The sequence below is a fragment of the Emys orbicularis genome, chromosome 1 (genome assembly GCF_028017835.1).
Source record: "Emys orbicularis isolate rEmyOrb1 chromosome 1, rEmyOrb1.hap1, whole genome shotgun sequence".
Taxonomy (NCBI): Eukaryota; Metazoa; Chordata; order Testudines; family Emydidae; genus Emys; species Emys orbicularis.
In genome coordinates this window covers 244,007,633-244,035,311 of record NC_088683.1, presented here as the reverse complement: position 1 = coordinate 244,035,311, position 27,679 = coordinate 244,007,633, and the positions used below count along the sequence as shown (strand labels likewise).

The window sequence follows — 27,679 nt, the reverse complement described above, 5'->3', positions numbered from 1 at the left end:
ATGGAAGCCACTTCGAAAAGGTCCATTCATCTGTGCCATGAAAATGGTGATTGGATGTCACAGCTGCCAGAAAATCTCTGGGATGTTCCTCTCCATTACTTATCCCTTCCAGGTAAATATTAACTTTCTCCTCTAGATACTGATCTTGTTGTCAAAACATTTAAGCATCAGATCCTTGGAGTACCAACAGAGTGGTCAGCGCTTGTGTGATAGAAGAAAATACCATTTATTTTCTGAGGAGCTAATAGTCTAAATAGATTGAGTGGGAGTAACTAAATGTGCTATCTGTTGGATCAGATGTAAACCAAGATCCTGATAACTTATGATTATTAATAATTGCACGACTCTTTTTATAAGAGTCACCAAGGTAGTCCTGCTGTGCTGGTGAATTACAGTGGGAGGGATTACTCTCTGGGACAGATTTATTAGTCTGATTACGTAAGAATGGCCAGATTGGGTCAGACCAATGGTCCATCTAGCCCAGTATGGTGTCTTCTGACAGTGGCCAATGGCAGAGGCTTCAAAAGGAATAAACAGAACAGGCAATCATCAAGTGATCCATCCCCGGTTGTCCAGGCCCAGCCTCTGGCAGTCAGAGGCATAGGGACACCCAGGGCATGGGATTGCATCCCTGACAGTTCTGACTAATAGCTACTGATGGACCTATCCTCCATGAATTTATCTAATTCTTTTTTGAACGTTATACTTTTCACAACATCCCCTGGCAATGAGTTCCACAGGTTGACTGTATGTTGTATGAAGAAGTACTTCCTTTAGTTTGTTTTACACCTGCTGCCTATTAATTTCATTGGGTGACCCCTGGTTCTTGTATTATGTGAAGGAGTAAATAATATTTCCTTATTCACTTTCTCCATACCATTCATGATTTTATAGATCTCTATCATATCCCCTCTTAGTCGCCTCTTTTCCAAGCTGAATAGTCCCAGTCTTTTTAATCTCTCCTCATATGGAAGCTGTTCCAGATCCCTCATCATTTTGTTGCCCTTTTCTGTATCTTTTCCAATTCTAATCTCTTTTTTGAGATGGGAAGACCAGAACTGCACAAAGTATTCAAGGTGTGGGTGTATGATGGATTTATACAGTAGCATTATGATATTTTCTGTCTTATTATCTATCCCTTTCTTAAGCTTTTTTTACTGCCACTGCACATTGAGGGGATGTTTTCAGAGAACTATTCACGATGACTCCAAGATCTTTTTTGAGTGGGAACAATTAATTTAGAACCCATCATTTTGTATGTATAGCTGGGATTATGTTTTCCAGTATACATTACTTTGCATTTATCAATATTTAATTTCATCTGCCATTTTATTGCCCAGTCACCCAGTTTTGTGAGATCCCTTTGATCTTTGCAGTCTGCTTTGGACTTAACTATCTTGAGTAGTTTGTAGCATCTACAACTTGCCACCTCATCCCTTTATGAATTTGTTGAGCAGCACTTGTGCCAATACAGATCCACAAAGGGCAGGACAAGAGGCAAGGAGTTCAAACTACAGCATAGCAGATTTAGATTAAATCTCAGGAAAAACTTCCTAACTGTAAGAACAGTAGGACAATGGAACAGACTGCCTAGGGAGGTTGTGAAAGCTCCTTCACAGGAGGTTTTCAAAAGGAGGCTGGATGGTCTTGGACACAACAAATCCTGCATCTTGGCGGCGGTTAGACTAGATGACCATTGCAGTCCCTTCTAACCTGATGGTTCTATGATTCTATGATTCTAAGTCCAAATGCACTATATCCATTGGATCACACTTGTCCACATGTTTGTTGACCCCCTCAAAGAATTCTAGTAGATTGGTGAAGCATGATTTCCCTTTACAAAAGCCATGTTGACTCTTCCCCAATATATTGTGTTCATCTAAGTGTCTGATAATTCTTTTCTTTTTTATAGTTTCAACCAATTTGCCTTGTACTGAAGTTAGGCTTACTGGCCTGTAATTGCTGGGATTGCCTCTGTAGACTTTTTTAAAAATTGGTGTCACATTAGCTATCCTCCAGTCATCTGAAGCTGATTTAAGTGATAGGTTACACACCACAGTTAGTAGTTCTGCAATTTCATATTTGAATTCCTTCAGAACTCTTGGGTGAATACCACCTGGTCCTGGTGACTTATTACTCTTTAATTTATTAGTTTGTTCTAGTAATAATAAGTAGCTATTATATAACACTTTTCAGTAGATTTCAAAGGAGGTCAGTATCATCCCCATTTTACAGATGGAGAAACTGAGGCAGGTGAGATGACTTGCCCAAACTCACCCAGCAGGCCAGTGGCAGAGCTGGGAATAGAATCCAGCTTTCCGGAGTCCCAGTACAGTGCTCTATCCACTAGGCCACACTGCTTCCCTTATTAGGATGTATTTTATATCACTATATTGGTTTAGCCCAACAGGCAATAGTTTGAAAAAATATGCAGGAAGGCAAAGAAAGACTCAAGACAAGCTGCCTCTCAGCAAACACTGGCAGGCTTTTATGGGACAATGCCAGAGCTATTAGCTTTGAAGATTTTGCCTCCTCTCCAGCTAACCTACAAAACTGGCTTGAGGCAAGACAGGAAAAGGCCTGTGAACACAGGAGCTCAAAAGAATTGTGGCAGGTTTAAAAAGAATGCTCTCTGTCTTTTGAGAAGAGGGAAGTTGTTTGGGAGAACCAGACTGAGCCACACGATACCCTGCTGGGGGTGTCTGAGCCACACGATACCCTGCCTAGGTTACCCTTGGGGATGGACAGCCATTAGGTAAGATAGACATGCTGTAGTCTGTTTTCAAATCCCTTTTCTTTAAATCTTTTGTTCCCACTGTTAAAATAAACAATACATTGGTTTTAAAAAAGCTGTCTGATCACTGCATGGCACCAGGGTCGTAGCAACAAAGAACGTGGCCCCCTCCGAACGGTGGCCCCCTCCAAAGATATGTCCGGGCGGGGCCCCTTACAATGCAGAAACTGGAATGCGGTATTTATTTTGCCACTTTTAGGGGCCCCCTTCCTTGCGGGGCCCCCTCCGGTCGGAGGGTACGGAGGGCGCTCGCTACGCCTCTGCATGGCATTGGTCACAGATGCTGAAATTGCATCTGACGAACCCACTCAGACTTTCTGGGAAAGCAACGCTGATATACAGGGTGCTATATCCCAGAGCTCAGTAAGACTGGAAGAATGGTGGAATTCCACCTCAAGAGAGGTAAACGCATAAAGCCAGACTCCTGAAGGGCTGCTCTCACAGAGACCATTAAGGGGGGACAGGTTCAGCTAGCCCTGTAACCTTGACACATTCTCCCAGTATTGCCAATCCCCAGCATTTAAAAATCATGAATCAGGCCCCCAAATCATGAGATTTACAAAATAATAAAATTGGGATATTTTTATTAGCCTTTCGGTTTTTGAGCTTTAAGGGTCACATTTTTCAAGTTTTTTCCATGACCATGATGGCTAAACATTTTTTTTGTAAACAAAAGTTAAAATTCTCAAATAATCATGGAACTCCAGGAGCTGAAACTTTAAGAAAAACATCAAATATCATGAGACTCATGATGAGTTGGCAATACAGTCGTTCTAAATTTCATTTGGATATAGTACGCTTCACTGATGCCATTAACTGTACTCAGCAACATTACACAACAGTTTAAGAATTGCAACTTTTTACCAGAGAGGTGGTTATACTTCATGGTAGGTGAAGAAATTTCAGTATATTTTGTATTGATGCTGGTTTGCCAGTGATGGTGTAAGAAGGTTAAGGGGTGACTTGATTACAGTCCGTAAGTATCTACATGGGGAATAAATACTTAATAATGGGCTCTTCAATGGAGCAGAAAAAGGTATAATACAGTCCATTGGCTGGAAGTTGAAGCTAGACAAACTCAGACTGGCAGGGCCGGCTCTAGGTTTTTTGCTGCCCCAAGCAAAAAAAATTTTGGCTGCCCCCCTCCCCGCACCCTCCTGCCGCCCCAGCCCTGGGTCACTGGTAACTCGCTCCCAGGGCGGGTCATTCAGCAGGAATTTTGGATGTGCACAGAACACAGACAGGATTGGTTCCCATATGGTTACAGAACTGCAGTAAAGTGGAACAATTTTCAGCTTGTGTGATTGAAGGCTATCTGCATGCATATTATAAGACTGTCCTACATAAATGAGGAAAAGTTGAGGTGCCTTTATTATTCTTTTGTTCCATTCTTTGTTTCTATGGGGAATTTGCCAATGCAATATCACGGTCTTCCTTTTAAACAAATAAAACTAAAACTTAAAAATAAAAATAATAACAATAATAAAAGCAATGGCTGTTGAAAATAGCAATTCCAGTCCTAATAACCACTGGGAAGCATTTCTTGCTCAATTTATTCTACTTTTTCCTACAGCAAGTTACAGTGGATCAGTATATTTGATTTGGGAGAAATGAAGTAACAGCTGCCCGAATTGAGCTTGAGCACTCCTGAATTTTGAGGGTGTTCAAATCTGGAAGGCAGGTGCTGGATTCCCTTTCTGAATATTAGCTAAATCTGGAAAAGAAAAGTCAATTTCTGCTTCCATGGCTCAGAAGTGTAAATCCTCCTACATGCCTGGTACTGTATCTAAAACTGCCCAGTCTAGTAGAGCCTCCCCTCCCTTACTTTTCATTTTAAATTCTAGTGGGATCCATGTACCTGCCTTGCTAGGCTTCAGATAGAGAGGTGCAATGTCCATTTAGTCCACCCAATTCTTTCTTTGGGGGAGAGCCCAGGGCTGGGGCGGCAGGAGGTGCGGGTGCGGGGGGGGAAGAGCTCAGGCTGGGGCGGCAGGAGGTGCAGGTGGGGGCCAGAGCTGGGGCAGCAGGGAGTGCGCGTACGGGGGGGGGAGAAGAGCCCAGGACTGGGGTGGCAGGAGATGCGGGTGGGGGGAGAGCCCAGGGCTGGGGCGGCAGGAGGTGCAGGTGGGGGCCAGAGCTGGGGCGGCAGGGGGTGTGGGTGCAGGGGGGGGAGAAGAGCCCAGGGCTGGGGTGGCAGGAGATGCGGGTGGGGGGTGAGGGGAAGAGCCCAGGGCTGGGGTGGCAGGAGGTGCGGGGGTGGTGGGGAAGAGCCCAGGGCTGGGGCGGCAGGAGGTGCGGGGGGGGGGGGGAGAAGAGCCCAGGGCTGGGGCGGCAGGGGGTGCGGGTGGGGGCCAGAGCTGGAGTGGCAGGAGATGCGGGTGGAGGGAGAACCCAGGGCTGGGGCAGCAGGGGGGTGCAGGTGGGGGCCAGAGCTGCGGCAGCAGGGGGTGTGGGCGGGGGAGAGTCCAGGGCTGGGGCAACACAGGGGTGCGGGGGGAGCCCAGGGCTGAGGTGGGGGGCGGCAAAAAACCTAGAGCTGGCTCTGTTCCTACCATTTACAGCAAGCTGTAGCATGAGGTTTCAGTTCTACACTCCTTCCCCCTCCCTTTCCTGTTAATTGCGGCCAAGGGAATGCTGGGAAATGTAGTTCTTTCCCTGCTCCAGGGCTGGCTCTATAGGCAGGGAGCTAACCAAGGAACTACAGCTCCCAGGGCTCCCTGTTGGTTCTCAGCTCTCATGCTGGATTCTTGCGCCCCTGCAAATTTGCCGCCCCAAGCACCTGCTTGCTTTGCTGGTGCTTAGAGCCGGCCCTGCAGACTGGAAATAAGGCATAAAATTTTAACTGAGAGAGTCATTCACCATTGGAAAAATTTACCCAGGGTGGTATTGGATTCTACATCACTGACAATTTTTAAATCAGGATAGGATGTTTTTCTAAAAGATCTGCTCTAGGAATTATTTTAGGGAAATTCGATGGCCTGTGTTAGACAGGGGATCAGACTAGATGATCACAATGGTCCCTTCTGGCCTTGAAATCTATGAACTTGTACTAACACCGCATGACTAAGTCCACACTAGGAGTTGCACCGATTTAACTATATTTTGGTAATAGGGTTTGCCTGGACTAGCTACTTCAAGACAAAAATGACAGTGCCTTTTCTCCATTAGGATTGTACATTGAGATAGTGATCTCAAATTAGCTATCTTGGTGTAAAAACACATCTGTTTTGCAGTGAAGACATATGTCTTTTGCCAATATACACTTATGTTTTGGGGGTAGGTTGGGAATTAGAAGGTTAGGTGTGCATAAGTGATATTATTTTCTATTGTGTAATACAAAGGAAAATCGTATTTGAGGTACTAACAAATGATTGAAATAAACGTAACCTTTGTTTTTATTCTACAGGGAGCCATGACACTATGACTTACTGTTTGGATAAAAACTCTGATATAAGTGTCAATGAATCAAAGCTGTTGCAGGTGATAGATAAATGTATGCCCTGGATCATACATCCTATTATTATGAAGTGGTCTATAACACAGGTAACCAATTATCTAACATTCTCAAACTTGAATTAATTGTCTTGTTTGAAGTTTGTTACATAGTATTGAATGTTCATACTTTTTTCAATTAAATTAAGGAATACATTGGTGCCTAGATATGTGAATAACATTTTTGGGCAAATTCTAAATACCATAGGTAGAGAAGTAAGACAAAAACATGGTGTACGTACCAAGTTTCTGTTTATGGGGAAGATATTTTTGGTGGGAGAGGCTGATATTTTAGGGATAGAGGATTCATAAATAAAGACAATAGTTAAAGGGACACTGTTAACTAAAAACCCCCACATACTGCTTTTTAATCTCAATTAGTTAAGAATGTAAGAATGACCATACTGTGTCAGAACAATGGCCCATCTAGCCCAGTATCCTATCTTCCAACAGTGGCCAATGCCAGGTGCTTCAGAAGGAATGAACAGACCAGGCAATCACCAAATGATCCATCCCTGTAATCCAATCACAGCTTCTGCCAATCAGAGCATATGGTTGCATCCCTGACCATCTTGCCTAATAGCTATTGATAGACTTATCCTCCAGGAACTTATCTAGTTCTTTTTAGAACCACGTTATAGTTTTGGCCTGCACAACATCCCCTAGCACTGAGGTCCACAGGTTCTGACAGTCTTGACTAATAGCCACTGATGGGCCTATCCTCCATGAATTTATCTAATTCTTTTTTGGACCCAGTTATACTTTTCACAACATCCCCTGGCAATGAGTTCCACAGGTTGACTGTATGTTGGGTGAAGAAGTACTTCCTTTTGTTTGTTTTAAACCTGCTGCCTATTAATTTCACCATGTAACTCCTGGTTCTTGCATTATGTGAAGGAGTAAATAACACTTCCTTATTCACTTTCTCCACACCAGTAATAATTTTATAGACTTATATCATATTCCCTCTTAGTTGTCTCTTTTCCAAGCTGAATAGTCCCAGTCTTTTCAATCTCTCCTCATATGGAAGCTGTTCCACACCCCTAACCATTTTTGTTGCCCTTCTCTGTACCTTTTCCAATTTTAATATCTTTTTTGAGATGGGGCAACCAGAATTGCATGCAGTATTCAAGGTGTGGGCATACAAGGGATTTATATAGTGGCATTATGATATTTTCTGTTTTATTAGCTATCCCTTTTCTAATGGTTCCTAATATTCCGTTAGCTTTTTGACTGGGGCTGCACATTGGGCAGATGTTTTCAGAGAACTATCCACAATGACTCCAAGATCTCTTTCTTGAGAGGGAACAGCTAATTTAGGCCCCATTATGTTGTATAGTTGGGATTATGTTTTCCAATGTACATTACTTTGCATTGATCAACATTGAATTTCATCTGCCATTTTATTGCCCAGTCACCGAGTTTTGTGAGATCCCTTTGTAACTCTTTGCAGTCCGATCTGGACTTAACTATCTTGAATAATTTTGTACCGTCTTCAAATTTTGCCACCTCCCTGTTTACCTGTTTTTCAAGATCATTTAGGAATATGTTGAATAGCACTGGTCCCAGCACAGACCCCTGCGGGACACCACTATTTACATCTCCCTGTTCTGAAAAATGACCCATGTATTCCTAGCCTTTGTTTTCTGCCTTTTTACCATTTACTGATCCATGAGAAGACCTTCCCTCTTATCCCATGACTGCTTAGTTAGGCCTTGGCTACATTGGCGCTGTACAGCGCTGCAACTTGCTGTGCTCAGGGGTGTGAAAACGCCCCCCCCCCCCCGAGCGCAGCGAGTGCAGCGCTGTAAAGCGCCAGTGTAATCAGCGCCTGCAGCGCTGCACGCTCCCTCGCAGCGCTGCAAGCTACTCCCCTCAGAGAGGTGGAGTACTTACAGCGCTGCGAGAGAGCTCTTGCAGCGCTGGCGGCGCGCCACGGCAGCGCTGTGAATCCCCAAGTGTAGCCAAGGCCTTAGATAGGTACAACTTTTATTATAGGTAAGGCCTCTATCTAGATCAGGGATCGGCAACCTTTGGCACCTCTGCTGGCGGGCCGGGCAGGTTTGTTTACCTGCAGCGTCCACAGGTTCGGCCACTTTCAGCTCCCACTGACCGCGGTTCGCTGTTCCAGGCCAATGGGGGCTGCGGGAAGCGGTGGCCAGCAGATCCCTCAGCCCATGCCAATCCCTGGTCTAGATCAAAATATATGTGTTTTTTTAGGCCTTTCGCCCCAGAAAGCCACATTCACCAACTGTCCTAGCAGAGTGATTAGAACAAGGCTATGGGAAAGAGTAGATGAGGCCTCCGTTTGTAGGAATTCAGAAACCGATTCAGCCTTCTTAAAGACTTTAATATTATAAATAAATACATAAAATAAAAATCCAATATCCATGGGATTATTATTTCTGTTGAGGGAACACGATCAGGGAGCTCCCTAAAGAAAATCTCTGTAAAGTCTTTGATCTGAGGAAAATGAATGCAGACATTTTAAGTTGCTGATCCTGCAACCTTTTCTCATACAAGCAGTCCAGATGACTTCAATAGGCGTATTATTGAACTCAGAACTCAGTATGAATCAGAACTGCTCATGTGTAGGGGTTGAACTTGGGTTGGCTCCTAAGCTTTTATTATGTAGACAATTTAAAGTCCTTTTTAAAAGATCTTAAACTAATCTGTGTTTAGTGTCCACTTCATAAGGAAATAAAAACCCTTCATGTCAGATGTTTCTGTAACTTCAGAGCAAACTGTCAGCACCACACACAAACCTTTCAGCATCATTTTAGAGGTGAAAGATGTAATAGATTTGGTAATCCTAAAAATATGATAAATAAGACTGGACAATTTTATAAGCTTCTTTAGATTTCTTAAAATAAAGGAACACATGTCCCTTGCAAAAATTTAGGATTCTTTTGTTGTTTTTAACCATTCAGGTACTAAATGTGTCAGAACAACTGGATGCCGGGATTAGATATTTGGATTTTAGGATTGCTCACAAGCCTAATGACTCTTCTGTGAATTTGTACTTTGTGCACATGATATACACAACGGCTGTAGTAGAGGTACTGTTCTTAAATCTGGAGCATTCAGGAAGGAGTGCTGCTTAATTTTTTTTTAAAAGAACCAACAACTACTTCTGAGTAAGAACTGCTTTGGGTGGGGAACACTGACCCCAAGATTTTCTGAACAGGTTATTCTTTCTTCAGTAACATGGGAACTTCAAAATAAGGAATTAAATATACTGCAGGGTTGATTGTCGGAACTGAAATTAATTTCTACAGTTGTCAACGAGGCTTAACCTCCATGCAGCCACCTGTGAGTTGGAATTCTCTTCCACTGTTCTCTGCAAACAAATGATTGCCGTTTTCCAGGGTGTGTTTTGTGATGGTCCCAGTATCTCATCTTGAGCCAGCCCATCATTCTGTGATGTGGGCACAAAGTGACCGCTTTGAGGAATAAGTGACAGAAAAATAAGATGGGACTTAAAGTGTAATACAGGTACAATATTTTTCAAGGAAAATGTATTTAATGAAAAGATCATGACTCAGTCTTTTGGTCTTAAAATGTCACATGTTGATACTGGCATGCATAGGGCCTGGCCATGCTGTTAGTTGCATATGGCTTCAATGAGATGTAAGTGTCAGCAACTAATGGGATAATAAAGGCCTGTCAAGACCATGGGAGTCAGGAGACCTGGGTTCTATCCCTGATTTTACCACTGACTCACTCTTTGACCTTGAACTAGTCCAGAAAAATGGGGATTCTACTTTCCACCTTTGAGATCCTCGGATGAAAGACACTGAAGATGCAAAGCCACTATATACCTTATATACATTGGTATATAAGGTGGAGAGCCACAGGTGGTGAAATCAGCATAGCTCCACTGAATTAAAATCCAAAGGATGGCTTTCCAGCCACTATGAAACTTCCTGCAGAATGTCCCATATTGTCATTCATGATAAAGCTATGCTGATTTGCACCAGCTGAGGGTCTGGCCTATCAGAAATCATTAGTTTATGATTTATTTAATTCTCCCTTACCATCAGACAGGCTTTTCTAAGTTGATTTGACTTTACTTTTGTAGGATATTCTGTGGGAAATTTTAAAGTGGTTGCAGGCCCATCCTCAGGAGGTCGTTATCCTTGCCTGCAGGAATTTTGTTGGATTGACCAAGGAACTTCATCATCATCTTATCTCCTGCATAAAAAAGATTTTTCATTCTAAACTGTGTCCAAAAGATGTAAGTGCAGACATAATTTCTTTTAGAATGATACAGTAGTTCTTTGATTTGCTATATGCTTTACGTTATCATTATGTTCTTTAAAACTATGGAAACACGCACCTGTTCTATTATAAACAACATAAGTGGGAGTCAGTTATTAGAGAGTTATCACATAAGTGATGTCATAGCGTGGAGTGGCCCTCTAAGGGAACTGACTCAACTCCATCTGTGCTGTGTCATCCAATCCCAAGTAATGGGTTTGGACTTGGGCTTGTGATTGGGTCAGGTGACCAGGCATCACATGATGGTATCCCAGGAGCAGGGCTTCCTATAAGAATGAGCCTGCTCTGTCAGAGAGGGGAAGACCAGGGGAATACTCTAAAGAAGCCCAGAGTTGAAGGGCAAGCTGAGAGAGAGCTGTGGCTTTCAGCCTTGATACAAGGGAGGCTCCTGACCCATGGCCAGAGAGGACTGGGAAGGGCCTTTCCATATCATCCAGATGGAAAGACCTGACTGAAGCTACCTGGCATGAGGGTAGAAGCCTTAAGCGGAAGAGGCTTTTGAGGATATGCTGGGCAGGGCCAGCTCCAGGCACCAGCAAAGCAAGCTGGTGCTTGGGGCGGCAGCTTGTAGGAGGCGGCATTCCACCCAATCCTAGGGCGGCATGGCCGCTTTTTCTTTTCTTTTTTTGTTTTGTTTTGTTGTTGTTCCGCTCTGGCCGCCCTGTAGGGGGCGGCAGCGCGGAGGACAGCAAGCCCGGCAGCAAGCCCGGCAGAGCAGTCCGCGTCCTTCCTTCCCAGCCGACCGGAGCAGCACGGAGCCCTCCCAGCAGGCGGCAGGTGGCCCCGGCAGTGCCCCGCTGAAGCCCTGGCTGCCCCCCTTCTCTCTCTCCCCCTCCCTGCCTCTCCTCCCCGCTAGCCGGGGCACATCTGCAGCGCAGGGAGTCCCCCTGCACCCTGGCTCCGGCCGCGCCACAGGTTTTTGTTTTTTTTTTTTTTCCTTTGCCGTTCTGGCCGCCCCGTTTTTTGTTTTTGTTTTTGCTTGGGGCGGCCAAAAAGCCAGAGCCGGCCCTGATGCTGGGTAGCAGGACCTGGGTTTGGGGGGAAATACTGTTGAGTCCAGCAAGGCACTGAAGAAACTACAGAGTTGGGGAAAGACTTGTTTTGATTTAATTTGACATTTAAATGTGCTGTCTTAATAAACCAGAACCCAAGAAGGGGTGTTTATTTGACTTGCATGAGAGCTGGGGGGACAGTTACTGAAAAGCCCAAGAAGGGGAAACTGAGGCAAGAATTAGCGGTAGGTTTAGGATAGTCTGGAGGCTTGGGAGACCTGGGTTCAATTTCTTGCTAAGCTACAGATTTCCTGTGTGACCTTAGGCAAGTCACTTAGGCCCAGATCCACAAAAGTACTCAGGCACCTAACCCCCAGATTTAGGAGCTTAAGTCCCAGATTTAGGATCCAGTGGGATCTACAAAGCTCCCACTCAGGCCCAATCTAACCCAATAGGTGCCTTAACTCAACTCTCACTCCACACCTACATTTCCTCTGCAAAAATTCCCATGGCACCTGTTTCTGCCTGTGGGCATGGGGCTGCAATGCACATGCCAGGTGTCCGGATGCCTGTCTCCTGCCTAAACCCCAGGATGATCCACAATCCAGGGCTCCATCTGGTAAGCATGCTCACACCAGGGGCACCATTTGAGGGCGGCAGAGGGGGGTGGGAGCACCCCCGAGTTTCGTACAGAAGGTGTGGGAGCTTCTAGGTGGAGCTCTTAAGTACAGCACAGCATAGTGTGAAATGTAAGTTCTGTGGAGGAGAGGTGTCCCTGGGGCAGGGAGTCAGTATTTTGTTTACAAACAGAGGCAGGGTGATTAAGATAAGAAAGGGCTGGTGATTAAATTAAGTATCTGGAAGTCTAGCCTGTAAAACAGGAGTGTGTGTGTGTGTTGTTTTAGAGAGAACATAGGGGACTCAGAAAAAATACAGCCAAGCCCTCTGAGCCAAGGGGGAGATTTGGGGGCATAGGTGAAAAGAAGGGGCCAAAACCAAGGGAAGGGCTAGCAGTGATATAGAGAGGTTCCCACTTTACCTGTGGTACTTATGTGGTCCCGTCACTGTAGTGTCTGAGTGCCTCACAAGGTCTAAACTATTTCTCCTCACAGCCCCTCTGTGAGGTAGAGCAGTGCAGTTATCCCCATTGTACAGATGGGGCCATGAGGCACACACAGACCAAAGGCCAGATTTTCAAAGGTATTTAGTCACCTAGTGGGATTTTCAAAAGTGCCTAGAAGTTTGGTGCTTTGTAAACCCCACTAGATGCCAAGCTGCATCTTTGGGTCCCTAAAAGGTTTTGAAATTCTGTCCGTACGGTACTGGCCTGAGGTCAGACAGGAAGTCCATGGTGGGCGGGGGAGTAGATCCCAGGTCCCTCAGGGCTAGCTCCCTATCCAGCAGACCAGCCTCTCACTATGCTGCATGCTGCAAAAAAAAGAGGACTCTGATAGATGGGAACAAAACCAAGGTGGCCAGTTCTCTGAGACTCCAGCAATCAGTCCCAGGAAGTTGGGACGGATGTCATAGTTGACAGCATGAAAAGCAGCATAGAGATCAGGAAGGATGGAGAATGAGAATCAGATGAATGGAGATCATTTAACTCCCAAGGGGTGTCAGGTTCTGCCACATGCTGGGCTGGAGAGCAATGGCTGCTATCAGGGCTGGTGTAACCACTAGGCCAACTAGGCGGCCGCCTAGGGCGCCAAGATTTGGGGGTGCCAAAAAGCGGTGTCTGACGTCACGGGAGTCAGCTGAGTGGGGCAGGGCGGGGAGTGAGGCTTCCATAACAAACCCGCCCCCGCAGCGACGGGTGCCGCGCAGGACGGTCAGTGGGAGCCTGCGGCGGAGCAAGGAGCAGACAGCCGGCCGGGCGCGGCAACTAGCGCGGCTGAGGGACGGAGCTGTTGGGGGAGGCAGGACGTGGTCCTGAGCTCAGGTGAGCTTTGCCCTCCAACGCGCCGCGCCTCCTGGGGCGAGGGAAAGTGAAACTAAACCCCGCAGCACGATGGAGGGGAAAGGGCTGGCGCAGGTGCCACTTCCAAACACCGACCCCCCCCCCCCGCCCCGGTGGCACTGTGCCAATGCAGGGAGCCGGCCCTGATCTCCATGGAGATCCTCACCTGCTCCCTGGGAGAGCCTGGCTCTGCCCTCCTGGCTCCTGGGTTCCCCCCGGAGGGCGAAGTACTCAGAGCCTGGGAACGTTTAGAGACCCTGCGAGCTGGGGGCATTCTCAGCCTCCTCCTTGCTCATAGGTTCCCCTGGGCCAGAAGGGACCGTTGTGATCATCTCCTTTGACCCCCTTGTATTAATTCTAATGAACAATGCCACATTATGCAGTATTCATTTTTGAAAGTTTATAATAAGCGATGCTCCGGGGGGAGGGGGAGAAGAGGGGCGCAAGGAGGAAGTTTCGCCTAGGGCGCAAAATATCCTTGCACCGGCCCTGGCTGCTGTGCAATTTTACATTTTAACTGACAACCATTTTGTTGTCATATTTTGTTCTGAGTTTGAGAAAAGGAAGGAATCGGAAAGTATCATATAAGTATCAGATGTGTTTATGCCTCAAATTCTTAGGGTTTCAGCTGTATCCAGGCCAATACCAGAACAAAGAACAGAAATTGTATCTACAGAGTCCATAAAGTCGACAATTATTGTCATTATATGTATTATTCACTGGGCACCATCTGTGTGCTCAGCACTATTCAGAAAATGTAGTCCCTGAGCCAAAGTGTATGAAATGTGTAGCCCTGGATAAGATGGCTCAGATATTTAAGTATGAAATGTACAGTTATTAAGCATATGTTAATATCTGTGAGTGGAGGCGCTGATAGTGTTAGAAGTTTTACTTGATTAAGGACTAGAACAGCGGTTCTCAAACTGTGGGTTCAGGACCCCAAAGTGGGTCATGACTCTGTTTTAATGGGGTTGCCAGGGCTGGCTTAGACTTGCTGGGGCCCAAGCCCGAGGGCTTCAGGCCTGGGTGGCAGGGCTCAGGTTACAGGCCCCCTGCCTGGGGCTGAAGCCTTTGGGCTTTGTCCCCCTGGCCTGGGGAGGTGGGGCTTTGGCTTCCCCTCCGCCTCCCCCAGGGTGGCGGGGCTTGGGCGGGCTCAGGCTTCTGTCCCCTATCCTGGGGTCTGGACCCTCCCTCTGCCCTGGGCGGCGTGCCGTGGAGGGGGCTGCTCTCAGGCCCCCAGGCCCACTGCCCAGGGCAGCTGGAGGGTCCGGGGCTCCTCTCAGAAGCCCAGGCTCCCTGGGTGGCTCTTACCATGGCCTGGCTCTGGCTTCTGGTCTGGCCAGGGAGCAAGGTCTTGGGGGGAAGAGGAGGAGCAGGTCGGGGGAGAGGGGCTCAGGGGAAGAGGAGGGACAGCAGTGGGGCCACTGAGGGGGCAGGGCTTCTGCATGTGTCCCACTTCTGCCTTTTAAAAAGGTGGTCACCCTAGCTCAGTGGTTCTCAACCTACTTATCATTGTGGGCCACATATGTGGCCCACAACGTGTTACCTGGGCTGCAGGTTGAGAACCACTGCGCACCTCTCCCCCCCCCCCCCCCAGACCCCTATGCCCAGTTCCTGCCCAGAGCCCCCTCCGAAGAGTGGGGCCAGGAGTGGACCCCACTGCAGGGCTGGGTGGCAGGGCAGCCCCAGACGCCGCCGTGCGGCAAGGCAGCAGAACCCTGGCGGCCCTGGACCCCACCGCCTGGGACAGGTCAGCCCCGGCGGCCCTGGACTCCACCGCCTGGGACAGGTCAGCTCTGGACCCTGCAGTGCGAGGCAGGGTAGGGCAAGGCAGGGCAGTACAGCCTCAGCGTCTCCGGACCCCGCTGCGCCGGGTGGCTCCGGACCTCGCCGTGCAGGGCAGGGCAGTCCCAGTAGCTCCAGACCCCTGCGGCCTCTAGCACATAGCTGGGCCTCAGCTGTGTGCTAGTTGGGCTGCATGCGGCCCACGGGCTGCGCGTTGAGAACTGCTGCCCTAGCTGTATCAGTACATACCAGTATTAACCAGCCTTCACAAAGCAAAATACAAGGAGTACTTGTGGCTACCACGCTACCACTTGAAAGCAAAATACATTTATTCTTGAGCTAAAAGCACTACAGAGAGAACATACAGTTCCTGTATGCGTGCTAAAAGCTTATCAGAGATCACCATCCATCAGTCTTACAGGACCCTGGTAAGCCAAAGTGTTTCCCACCCTTGCACAAGGGTTGGGGCTCCCAGTGGACAGAGGGCTCTGTCCGTTTGCTGAATAAAAATGAAGGCCCTGTGTGACCTGTGTCAGTTCAAGCTGAGCTTTTTATACCAAAAGCCCTTTCTTTATTTGAGTCTCGGGAAAACCCATTTTAAACCAGCACATGCAAACACTCCTTGGGGTGGTGCTTCTCTAGAGTTGTTTACAATCCTCAGGGTAATCACCCCCTGCTGCTTTTAGTTCCTGGAGGAGCTGTGGTAACCCTCCCCCATGGAGTAAAATACAATCACACATAGATATTGCATGGGGTTGCAATATCTCTTACAATTCCATTGAAAGCAATGGGATTATTTTTATGAGTAACTATTTACCACCATGAGGAAGGAGCTCACAATCAGGGCCGCAGAAATTAAATGAGATTCTCTAGATATTAATTTAAAACCCTAATAGAATTTAACCTTTTTAATTTTTAAGGCACTATTAGATTTCATAGCAGGCACAGAGAGCTCTTAAGGCTGTGTATACTCTGCCACTTTCAGCGCTAAAACTTGAGTCATTCAGGGGTGTGAAAAAACACCCCCCTGAGCGACAAAAGTTTTAGCGCTGAAAAACGCCAGTATAGACAGCGCTTTATTGCCGGGAGCCGCGCTCCTGGCAATGAAGCTACCGCCCCTCGTTCGGGGTGGTTATTTTTTATCACCGGGAGAGCTGGCGATAAAACGTGACTACACTGCCCACGTCACAGTGCTGCTGCGGCCGCGCTGTAACATGGGCAGTGTAGACATACCCTTACATTCGATAGGATGGCTTAGAAACACTATAAAGAGTGTATCATTCTCTGTTACTTTCTGTAGGTTAGATAAATTTCTGGAGGACTCTTTTTTGGTTTCCTCCTATTTCAGTTCACTAGAATTTTTTGCAAAATGGAAAATAGACTGCATCTATACTAGCAAACGTTATACCTGTAATTCTCCACCATTGCTACCACTAGCAGAGCTGCATTTTGCTATGGCTAAAAGTTTGCTAATGTGGACAAGGCCATATAGTATATAAATACAGATTTTAAAATATACACTTCTCCTTTTCCTCTCCCCTCCCTTCATGCCTAAAATGGCCCCATGTAAAATCTCTTGTTCTGCAGTCCAGTAAAGGGTACATAAGATGTTTGGTAATTAGGTGAACTTTGTAATTGCACCTGTGAATTATATTGGCACCTGATAGATTGATTCACACCTGGTTCCACTGATGGCATTCAAAACAATTCACTCCCCTAGCGAGCCTAGTCAGAGTGATGCTGTTAAATGCACTTCTAAGGTAGTACTTGGAATGTCTGTGGAGATGGTTTTTTTAGTGTACTTTTAGTGCTAGTGCTCTCCTGACAACTCTGGCCCTAAAGTTCTCTGATAGAATTGATATATAATGGCAGCAGCACCAGTACAGGCTTCCTCACACTGCTCCACCAATGTATGTCAGCTGTGTTCCAGAGGGACAGTAGTTAGGGAATGAGACAGTAGTCTTGTCTGTCTTTTTGATCCTGGACCTCTCTGCTACAACTGCCAACAAGGCACTAATTAGTGCTAGTGCTTTTTGTGATGTGGGCTTCTCCACTAGGGACTGGACTGGGACCACCTACTGACTTCACACAACAGCCAGCAGGTGGTAATGACTTTCTCTATTGAACTTAGGCTGGATTCGACCTGCCAACCTAGAGGTGAGAGAGGCTTGCCCTCCTACTACCATTGCTTTGAACCCACCAGCCCTCCCGAAAGGGCTTGATTTAATAATCAGAGATTATTTAATGATTAAATTCTAAGAGGTACAATTTTCAAGGTTTTTTTAAACCAGCTACAAGAGCTTTGAGCAGTTAAACAATTAACATTTCAAAGAGGCACATGAACAGTCAGACTTCTCTGGAGACTGGAGGGCTACAGGCTAATGATGACCCTGTTTACTATTTGAATTAAGTCTTTGAAGTTACCGTATGTAGCGGTAACCATCCAAGATGACCATTTCAAAGAGGTTTGTGCAGCAGAGTTAAAATAGAACAGTTCTGGGGGAAATTAGATGATCCTGAATATTCAAGGCCTCAACTGAAGACGTGAGTGACACTGTTTTATTGTTTCCTCACAGCACTCTTTGACATAAAGTCTGGATTAACAGAACCAATATTAGAGAAGGTAATGGAATAGATTACTTGTATTCAGAATGGTCAGCCAGAGTGGGATGAATTAAACTGCCCTCACCACAAAAGGAATTTTTGATACAAAATAATAAAGGGACTAAGATCGTGACGGGGCTATCATACCGTGCTGTAGCTTTCAGTGCCGGATTCTTGCTTCTACCACTTATGCTGCTGAACCTGACATGTTGCCAGCCCTTAGTTCTGGTAAAATGGTATAAAACTCCTTTTAGTTCTACTGGAGAGGAAGATTTCAAAAATCTGGACTGTGGTGCCAGGATTGGGATGAGTGACCAAGGTAATTATAGCAGGTGCGGCGTTTGATCTCCACCTGCTTTAAAATTACACATTTCTTTAGTCCCCCTCTCCCCCCCAAATGGATTCTCTCCCGCTTCCCATTTCAATGACGGGGCAGTGGGGAGGTATTCCCTTTCTTTGTGGAGAGCTGGGGAGAGAAGTATGGAGATAGGAAGGTGTTTTCCTTGCTCTGCCCACCTGCCCCACCACACTGAAGTTGCTTCAGGGAAGAGCAGGAATGGATTAAGTTGCAAACACTGGCAAATCAGGGCGAGGGTAGAAGAATGACACTCTCTAAGCATTCAGGGTTCTTAGCATAGCAGTCTGAGGTGCATGTGCAGTAGAGCCATGAAACAGACACAGGCTAAATAGCCTTTGGGATTAAGAAATTAGGTAAACGTTACTTAAAGAACATGGATGGATCACATCTAGTCTATCAGAGAGAGGGGCCAATACATTGAAACAATCTCTAAGTAAATGTGACTTTTAGGTTTCAAATTACATCCCTTATCGCCTGAAGCATCCCGCAAATCATCTTGTTCTTAAAGATAGGTGAACTGGTTCCGATTCATAGGCACTGGAGATCGGGATGATGGGGACTGTGAGAGAGGGGAAGAAGAGGGTCAGGCTGGTGACTAGGGTTCTCCCTTGCCAGGTCCAGGAGAGTCAGTCTGGTGAGGGGGTGCTTCCTTGAGGGCTCTGGGAGGGAGATGTTTTCGTTGCTTGCCAACCCTACCCCCCACTCTTGCAGTACTACTAGCACCCTTGTCTAGAGCTGGTGTGTGTTTGTGGAAGGCATTAGGGGAACTGTGGTTGGTTTCCTGTTAGAGAGGAGGAAGGAGAACTTGTAATGTGTGCCCGAAATAGAACTGCCAAAGAGATGGAGACTTCCTGATTCCCCAAGGATCTCAAGTTATTATTACCATCACAGAGCTCTCTCAGCCCGAAGCAGCTTCTAATTCACCTGGTGCCAGCCCTTTTTGTTGGCAGGTTTAGCAGCATTGTCTGAATTGAGCCTGCATCTATTTCATTTTAGAGCAAGTTCATGTCTTAGCATTTGATTTTTTTTAGAGTTGCTCAGGAGCTAGTCATTCAGCTCCTGTCAATTTTAACAGTAGAACTGTCATTCCTTTCAGGTGGTTCCAACGCTACGGAACATGTGGACATATGGGTACCAGGTTATCATCTCCTATGAGGATGTGACTGAAGTAATGAAGCACCGTGAACTATGGCCTGCAATTCCATATTGGTGGGGAAACAAGACTGCAACCCAAGATCTTATCCAGTATCTGGAATGTATGAAAAAGAATGGGCGCCCAGGTACCTACCACATCTCACTTACAGGCAGGGCCGGATTAACTTTTTGTGGGCCTGGTGCCAAACATATTTGTGTGCCCCCATGGGGCAAAATGCAGGGGGGCAGGATGGTAAGTCTCCAGAGCAAAGGGTGGGCTGGGGGCAATGAGGCACAGCGCGGCGGGAGCAGCCCCGCTCTGCGCAGCCCAGCAGGAGGGCACTGTTTACAAACCTGCAGCTGCCAGACGCACACTGGCCTGCCCAGCCCTGTGCTGCCAGCATGCCCCTTCCCCTTGAGGGCGGGCCCGCACCACACCGCCCCCCTGCCCAGTGTCCCACCCTTATGCCCAGCGCCAGGGCCGGCTCTAGGCACCAGCTAAACAAGCTGGTGCTTGGGGCGGCACATTTTTAGGGGCGGCATGGCCGGCGCCAGAATGCCGCCCCTAAAAATGTGCCCCGGCCGCCCTAGCTCACCTCCGCTGCTGCTGCCGCTCGCACGCCGCTACTCGCCCTCCCTCCCAGGCTCTCAAACCTGGGAGGGAGGGGGAGAAGCGGCGCCCGCGCCGCGGCCACTCGGAGTCTCCCCCTCCCTCCCAGGCTCTCAAACCTGGGAGGGAGGGGGAGATCCCGAGCGGCCGTTTCGCGCGCCGCTGCTCCCCCTCCCTCCCAGACTTGAGAGCCTGGGAGGGAGGGGGAGAAGTGGCGCCCGCGCCGCGGCCACTCGGAGTCTCCCCCTCCCTCCCAGGCTCTCAAACCTGGGAGGGAGGGAGGGGGAGATCCCGAGCGGCCGTTTCGCGCGCCGCTGCTCCCCCTCCCTCCCAGACTTGAGAGCCTGGGAGGGAGGGGGAGAAGCGGCGCCCGCGCCGCGGCCACTCGGAGTCTCCCCCTCCCTCCCAGGCTCTCAAACCTGGGAGGGAGGGGGAGATCCCGAGCAGCCGCGGCGCGCGAAACAGCCGTTTCACGCGCCGCTGCTCTCCCTCCCAGGCTTGAAAGCCTGGGGGGAGGAGGCAGGGCTGGGGATTTGGGGAAGGGGCGGAGTTGAGGCGGGCCGGGGGTGGGGTAATTAAAAGACGGGGGGTGGCCAAAATTGTTTTTGCCTTGGGCGGCAAAAATCCTAGAGCCGGCCCTGCCCAGCGCCCACTCGCCCAGAGACCTCCACCACAGATCTCTATGCCCAGCTCCCACGCCTCCCAGAGACCTCCCCTGCTGGCCTCCCATCACAACTGTACAGCACCCTGCACACCACACCGCTCGCCCAGCGCCCCCGCCCATAGACCTGCCCACCACCTTCCTCAGAATCCCACCATCATAGCTGCACAGCACCCCATATTCCTGAGGGAATTGTGCACCAAAAAATTAAAAATTCTGTGCACAATATTTTAAAATTCTGGAAATTTTGTTTGTCAATAAATAAATGTGGAGGCTCCAACATGGCAGTGGGGAGCACAGGCCACTGATTGCATGTAGGTGGGAGATTACCCTGCAGCCTCCCCCCACCCCACCCCGGGACAGGGACTCAGCAGTGAGGCTGCACTCGACCCTGACACAGTGCAAGGGCCAGGTCTGCCCCAGAAACACCCTGGGGCCCTGCCCCCCTGTGCCAGACGCACCAGGTGTGGGTGAGCAGGCTCAGCCCGGCAGCAGGATCCACGTACAGAGGGACTTAGCGTGGGGGGATCCAGGTGGGGGTATGAGAGTTCTCTGTGGGGCAATCTGGGTGCGGGTGGCTTAGTGGGAGATCTGGATGCACAGAAGCTCATTGGGGGGGGTTCCAGGTGCAGGGGCAATGGGACTCTGCAGGGGATCCAGGTGAAGGTGTTTGGGGCTCAGCAGGGGGCGGTCTAGGTGCAGGGGAGGTGGGGTTCATTTGGGTGGGGGTCCAGGTGCAGGTGGTTGGGGCTCAGTGGGGAGGGTGTCTGGGGGGGCTCATTGAGGTGGTACAGATGCAGGGGAGGTGGGGCTTGTCAGGGTGAGGGTTCGATGGGCCTGCTTAACAGGGGAGCCCCAGCTTCTGCCAAGGGGACACCGCATGCTGGGCTCCAGCTTCCCCCCTGCCCCCGCTTCCCCCATCCCCTTCTCTTTCCCATCCCATGCCCCTTCCCCACCGCTCCATCTCCTCCCCACTGCTCCATCTCGTCCCCACCCCACCCCTTCCTTCCCCCCCTGCTTCCCCCATCCCTTTCTCTTCCCCATCCCATGTCCCTTCTCCACTGCCCCATCTCCTCCCCACCCCCTTCATCCCCACTGCCTCTTTCCCCCAGCCCCCGCTTCCCCTGTCCCCTTCTCTTCCCCATTCCATGCCCCTTCCCCACCGCTCCATCTCCTCCCCAGGCTTGGGGGGAAGGGGGGAACTGCCCCCCAGCACGAGCTGGAGGAGCGAAACGGGTTGGGGCCGGGTCGCTCCACTTCCTGCCGCCCGGTGATTGCAGGGCAGGCCCGACCCTGCACTCATGGGGCAGCGGGAAGTGGAGTGACCAGCCCCAGCCCATTCCACTCTGCTCCCCTGGCTCCTGGACTTTGGGGAAGGAGGAAACTGCTCCCCAGCACTCACCAGCGGCGTGGTTGGGAGCTGGCGGAGCGGAGCGGGCTGGGGCCGGGTCGCTCCACTTCCCGTCGCCGGGTGAGTGCAGGGCGGGCCTGACCCCTGCAGCAGTCCCCCAGGACGCGTAGCTCAGGGGAGGGGTGGAGTGGGGGCGGAGCAGGGGTGGGAAGAGGCGGGGTGGGGGTGGAGCAGGAGCGGGGGCAGCTTTCCTGGCTGGCTCAGCCGTCCGGGGGATCAGGCTGGCCGGGGCCGCTTCTGACTCTGGGCCTGGCACCATGGTAAACCCGGTACTACTTACAGGAACTAAGAACGCACCCAGGAACAAGAAAGGAGTAGAAACCCCAAGCTACTTATTGCCAACATATGCATTTGGGCCTGATCCACAAAGATAATTAAGTGCCTAAGTCCCAGTTTTAGGCTCCATGGTGATCCACAAAACTCCTGCTGAACCTTGTAGGCGCCTTAACTTCAGCCTCTGGTCATGTGCCCTGCTGCCTCTCTCTAGGCATCTGGATGCTTATCTTGCATATGAGGCCTGATCTGGCAGGCGTGCTCTGAGGCTGCTTACTGGATCAGGTCCCACTTAAAATCTGGCTAGTGGTGGTGGTGTGCATCTTATAACTTTTAACCCAGTGGTCAGAACACTCAGCTGGGATGTGGGAGACCCAGGTTTAATTTCCCCATCTCTGCCAGAGGGGGAGAAAGGAGACCTCTGTTAGAATCCTATGTCTCAGCAGGGAGCTCTAACCACTGGGCTATGGGATATTCTGAAGAAGGGTGCCCTTAATCTCTCCTGTTGAAGCTGTTCCACTGTGGGTAAAGTGAGAGTGATGGGAGCAGGGGATTGAACCCTGGGTCTCCCACCTCCCGGGTGGGTGCCCTAACCACCAGTCTCTCTCTCTCTGGCCCAATGACTGTTCTAAACAGGGGATGGGGGGTGGGGTTCTGAACAGTCATTGGGCCAGATCAGAGAGAGTGAAAATGACTCTAGCTGGGTGCTTAGGATACCCACCTGGGAGACCCAGGATCAAGCTCCCCTGCGCTAATCACACTTTCGTTCTTTATTCACAGTGGAACAGCTTCACCAAGAGAGACTGAGGGAGCCCCACATCAGAATATCCCATAGCTCAGTGATTGGAGCCCTCTCCTGAGGTTTGGGATGCCCTTGTTCAAATTCTTTTGCCCCTGTAGGTAGAAGAGGAATTTAACCTGGGTCGCCCACATCTCAGGTGAGTACCCTAACCACTAGGCTAGAAGTTAGAAGGTGCCCCTTCTTCTGTGTGGAGAGAGGGACATGCCTAACTCAGTCTCATCAGAAACAATGTAGACACCTAGCCCCCCTGGCTCCACAAGAGGGATTCCCATTCATGGATGGCTAGCAGAGAGAGGCTGAAATCCAGGCTGCAGGGAGGGACCAATCTCTGTCAGAGCGAGGGGGCTTAGGACACACCCCTTTCATCAGCATCTCCGCTTAGGTGGCTCCCTGCGCAGCGTGCTGGCTTTTTGGATCACATTGTAAGGTGCCTATTTCTCCCAATGCATTGTATTGGGACCCCAGGTGCATAACTCAGGCTTTATGGATCCCATTGATATTTTCTAGGTGCCTAAAAGATGTTGCTGGGCCCAGAATCACAGTGCCTAAGTCCCTTTATAAATCTGGGCCTTAATGTCCTACTTGTTACACTGTATGCAGTAGCTGTTACCTTGCTTTAAATGTCCATGATACTGAATGGGTGTGACTCTACGTGGCTGGTTAGATCAGTGTGAAGTTCATCTTCCCTCATGATGTCTCCAAAAATGGATCAGCTCTCTGCTTCTCTTTTACGTATCAGCTATTTGCTTAAAGTTGTGACATGAACCTGAATTCTGGGAAGGAAACTAAGGCAGGGAAAAAACAGAAACATGGGTGACTGATATTAAAAGACAGGAGGGGTTTTCACTGATTTTTGAAACCCATTATAAAGTAAACTATCTTTTCTCAGACACAGCTCACATCTAAAACTAGCCCTCAGAAGTTGATTTCACTTTGTAATTGTCCATGGCTACCCACATGTAAACATGATGGTCATCCCTGTGACATTGAAACTCCTGATCACTTCTCGCTGCAAACCCACAAGACTGCACCAGCACCACTAACTCAGACTGTAAAGTGAAACCTGTAAGCACTTCAGCAGGTCTAACATTTTTCAAATAGCAGGCAGTGACGCACACATGTGTGTGCAAGCCAGTGCATTACCACTAACAAAAAGAAAGAGGCCTTTCATGTTAGTAAGTGTAGCAGTGAGTAAATTAAGTGAATATATATCGAAGCTTAAACATTCTTTCTTTGATATTAGTGAGAGTAGCATAAATGAGTGATTAACATACAATGATGGAAGAATTGTGAAAGTGAAAGCTTTACAGCTTGACTTTATGCTTTGGTGTGTCACAGGAGTGCTTCCGCCTCAAGAGCTGTGTTTTATCTATCCAATTGATCTCTACAAATTAAGATGTATCTAAAGCATTGTGAGGGGGGTAAAAGGGAGAGAGAGCTATTGTATACCTGCCCCTCTTTCCCTCTCCCTACTGCCTTCCACATTCTTTCTTTTCTCACTTTTTGCATTTCATGTAATTAATGGGGTTTAAAAGCCTCAACCCACCTTCTGCATCAATCTGCTTCTCCTCCGTTAGCGATGTACTACTTTAATGGAAATTGCCTCCAAATGGATACCTTTCCTTTAGAGTTGGGCATTATGCCATATATTATGGGGACAATTAACCATTAAAGAACAGTTAACCCTTGTTATATGCCTCAATTTGTACACCCTCAGTACTGATACAGCTGTAAAAGGAGGCATGTCAGCCCTTCATTTTCTTCCTCAAATAGAGATGCAGGGATGGTGAGTGATGACTGGGGGGAACAATGGGCCATATTAGACAACTGATATTTACAGGGGACTCCTCAATGAAGCCATTGCTTGTTAGCCTGTAGAAGTTGAGGCAACGCTTATGAGGAAACTTATGACTGGATCTTGCCACAGATATTATGCAATACTGTTCATAAAAAGAAATTGCCAAATCAAGGCACAATATGGCCCTATATCTATATAGGGAACTCCAGTTACTGTTAAATGACCTAGGGTATGTCTTCACTACCCGCTGGATTGGCGGGCAGCGATCTCCAGCAGGGGTCAATTTATCGCATCTAGTCTAGACGTGATAAATCGACCCCCGAGCGCTCTCCCATCGACTCCTGTATTCCAGCTTGGCAAGAGGCGCAGACAGAGTCGACAGGGGAGCGGCAGCAGTCGACTCACCGTGGTGAAAACACCACGGTAAGTTGATCTAAGTACGTCAACTTCAGCAACGTTAGTCACGTAGCTGAAGTTGCATAACTTAGATCGATCCCCCCCCCCCCCCCCCGCCCCCCAGTGTAGACCAGGCTTTCACCTTTATGAAAATTTTCCTCGACTGATGGAGATTAGCAAGCAGGGAATATTTTCTTACAGGATGAGTAAATTAAGTGACTATATATTGAAGCATGTGGGCCTGAGTTAGGTTCACTGGTTTTAATTGCTCCATATCTGCATAGCATAGCTTACAACTCTAAGAGAAAGTGAGCTGTTGAGACAACTCCAGTTACTGGAAAGGTACCTAATTTTCTGGAGGAAGCTCCTCTGCTAATTATTCAAGAAAATACACTAGATCAGGGGTCGGCAACGTTTGGCACGCGGCTCGCCAGGGTAAGCACCCTAGCGGGCCGGGCCAGTTTATTTACTTGCTGACGCAGCAGGTTCGGCCGATCGCGGCCCCCACTGGCCGCGGTTCGCCGTCCCGGGCCAATGGGGGCGGCGAGAAGCCGCGGCCAGCACATCCCTCGCCCGCGCCGCTTCCCGCCGCCCCCATTGGCCCGGGACGGCGAACCGCGGCCAGTGGGGGCCGCGATCGGCCGAACCTGCCGCGTCAGCAGGTAAATAAACTGGCCCGGCCCGCTAGGGTGCTTACCCTGGCGAGCCGCGTGCCAAACGTTGCCAACCCCTGCACTAGATGTAGGGCTGAGTCAATGCTCAGTAATGACAGATACCAATTTAATGTTTCTTTTTTTTCAGACTGTTTCTTTGTTGCAGGGATTAACCTTACTGAAGACTTAGAGTATATTCTGGCACATCCATCTGGATCCTTGAAGAAAATGGCCCTTTCTAGCCTTCCATACTTGAAACTCTGGATAAAGCAACAGTATCCAGGACCAAAGAGGGAATGTATCAACATCATTGCTGGAGACTTCATAGGAAATCAGGATTTTGTGAATGACGTGATAGAACTTAACAAAAAAATCATCCCTCCATTACATTACCATGGTAATGAGACTGAATTAAAGGATGTTTCAAGACTTTCAGCTTCATAACCTTGGTATGATTAAGTAGCTTTTGATCAGCTCTCACAGGGAAGGCAATTTTCCTGGTTCAGATACATCATATGTGTATATAAATGATGTTTCTTCCTCCCAGGTATGTTGTGAAGATTCATTAGTTGACACTTTTGTACCAAAATCAGACTTTAAAATACACAATGCTTATGGCAAGCAAAACTTCCTATAACTAGGGGAGGAAGAAGAGCAAGAAGGCTTCTCCTTAAGTTCTCTAGAGCCCTTGCCACGTAGGTGTAATTTAGCTGGGAAGAGCATAAATATTGCAGTAACTGGTGTTAGAGAATATCCTAAGAACCTTACTCATCTTTCGCAAAACAGAGAAAATAAATTTGTTTACTGTTGATTTTTTTTCTTTAAATGTATTCTTAATGCAAATAGTTTCGTTATTTCAATAAAAAAAAGTTAGTTATGGATTTAAATATTTGTGTGTGTGTGTGTGTGTGTGTTTGCAACCTAAACATCTGGGTATGTGCACCAGTGAAACTGATTACACCTCTACCTCGATATAACGCGACCTGATATAACACGAATTTGGATATAACGCAGTAAAGCAGTGCTCCGGGCGGGCGGGGCTGCGCACTCCAGTGGATCAAAGCAAGTTCAATATAATGCGGTTTCACCTATAACGTGGTAAGATTTTTTGGCTCCCGAGGACAGCGTTATATCGAGGCAGAGGTGTAGTTTGTTTTCATGGGCCAAGGTGAATGAAATGTTAAAAGTACATAACATAATTAGCAAACAGAAAATTAGATTTTTAGAATACATTGTTTTGATAATCTAAAGCATTATTACTATGCCTGTAAGTAAATTTATCAAAACTGATAGTGTTCTTAAAGAATCTTGGCATTATACTGGAATATGTCAAGTTGGTCATCAGGTGGGCATTTTGGCATCTTGGAGGGAAATGGCAATACTGTACCCAAGAGGGTACTGAACTGATCCTTTAGTGTCTGTCTTACATCCTGGTAAGTTTATTATTACAATGTTCATCAGCAGTCTCTATGCTAACATACTACTGTTTACTACATATTCTTAAGGCCTGATATTGCCCCCATTTTATAGTCATGCCAATTCTGACTTCAAGGTAGCACAACTGGGCCCTCTGAGTAGATTTTTGCCCATTTAGCGTGAAATGTCTTCAATGAAGGGGCTGTTATGTAGTGCCCAGTAAAAGACAAGCAAGATTTTTTAAAATGTTTTTCACACTTCA

General features: G+C 48.1%; 1 protein-coding gene across 1 annotated transcript; it reads left to right on the top strand.

Moving 5' to 3' along the window:
* Positions 1-26,445, top strand: PLCXD1 (phosphatidylinositol specific phospholipase C X domain containing 1). The gene is made up of 6 exons (XM_065423854.1): positions 1-112; positions 6,201-6,337; positions 9,217-9,345; positions 10,368-10,523; positions 19,360-19,543; positions 26,150-26,445. Exons 1-6 carry the CDS (start codon positions 1-3, stop codon positions 26,443-26,445), a joined length of 1,014 nt encoding a protein of 337 aa, XP_065279926.1.
* The last annotated feature ends 1,234 nt before the right edge of the window (positions 26,446-27,679 follow it).

What these genes read in the sequence shown, in the direction of transcription:
- PLCXD1 (XM_065423854.1), top strand. Translation starts at nt 1, where the DNA reads ATGGAAGCCACTTCGAAAAGGTCCATTCATCTGTGCCATGAAAATGGT. An exon ending in ACACAACGGCTGTAGTAGAG is followed by an intron (nt 9,346 to 10,367) that starts GTACTGTTCTTA and finishes TTACTTTTGTAG; the next exon opens with GATATTCTGTGGGAAATTTT. An exon ending in GAAAAAGAATGGGCGCCCAG is followed by an intron (nt 19,544 to 26,149) that starts GTACCTACCACA and finishes CTTTTTTTTCAG; the next exon opens with ACTGTTTCTTTGTTGCAGGG.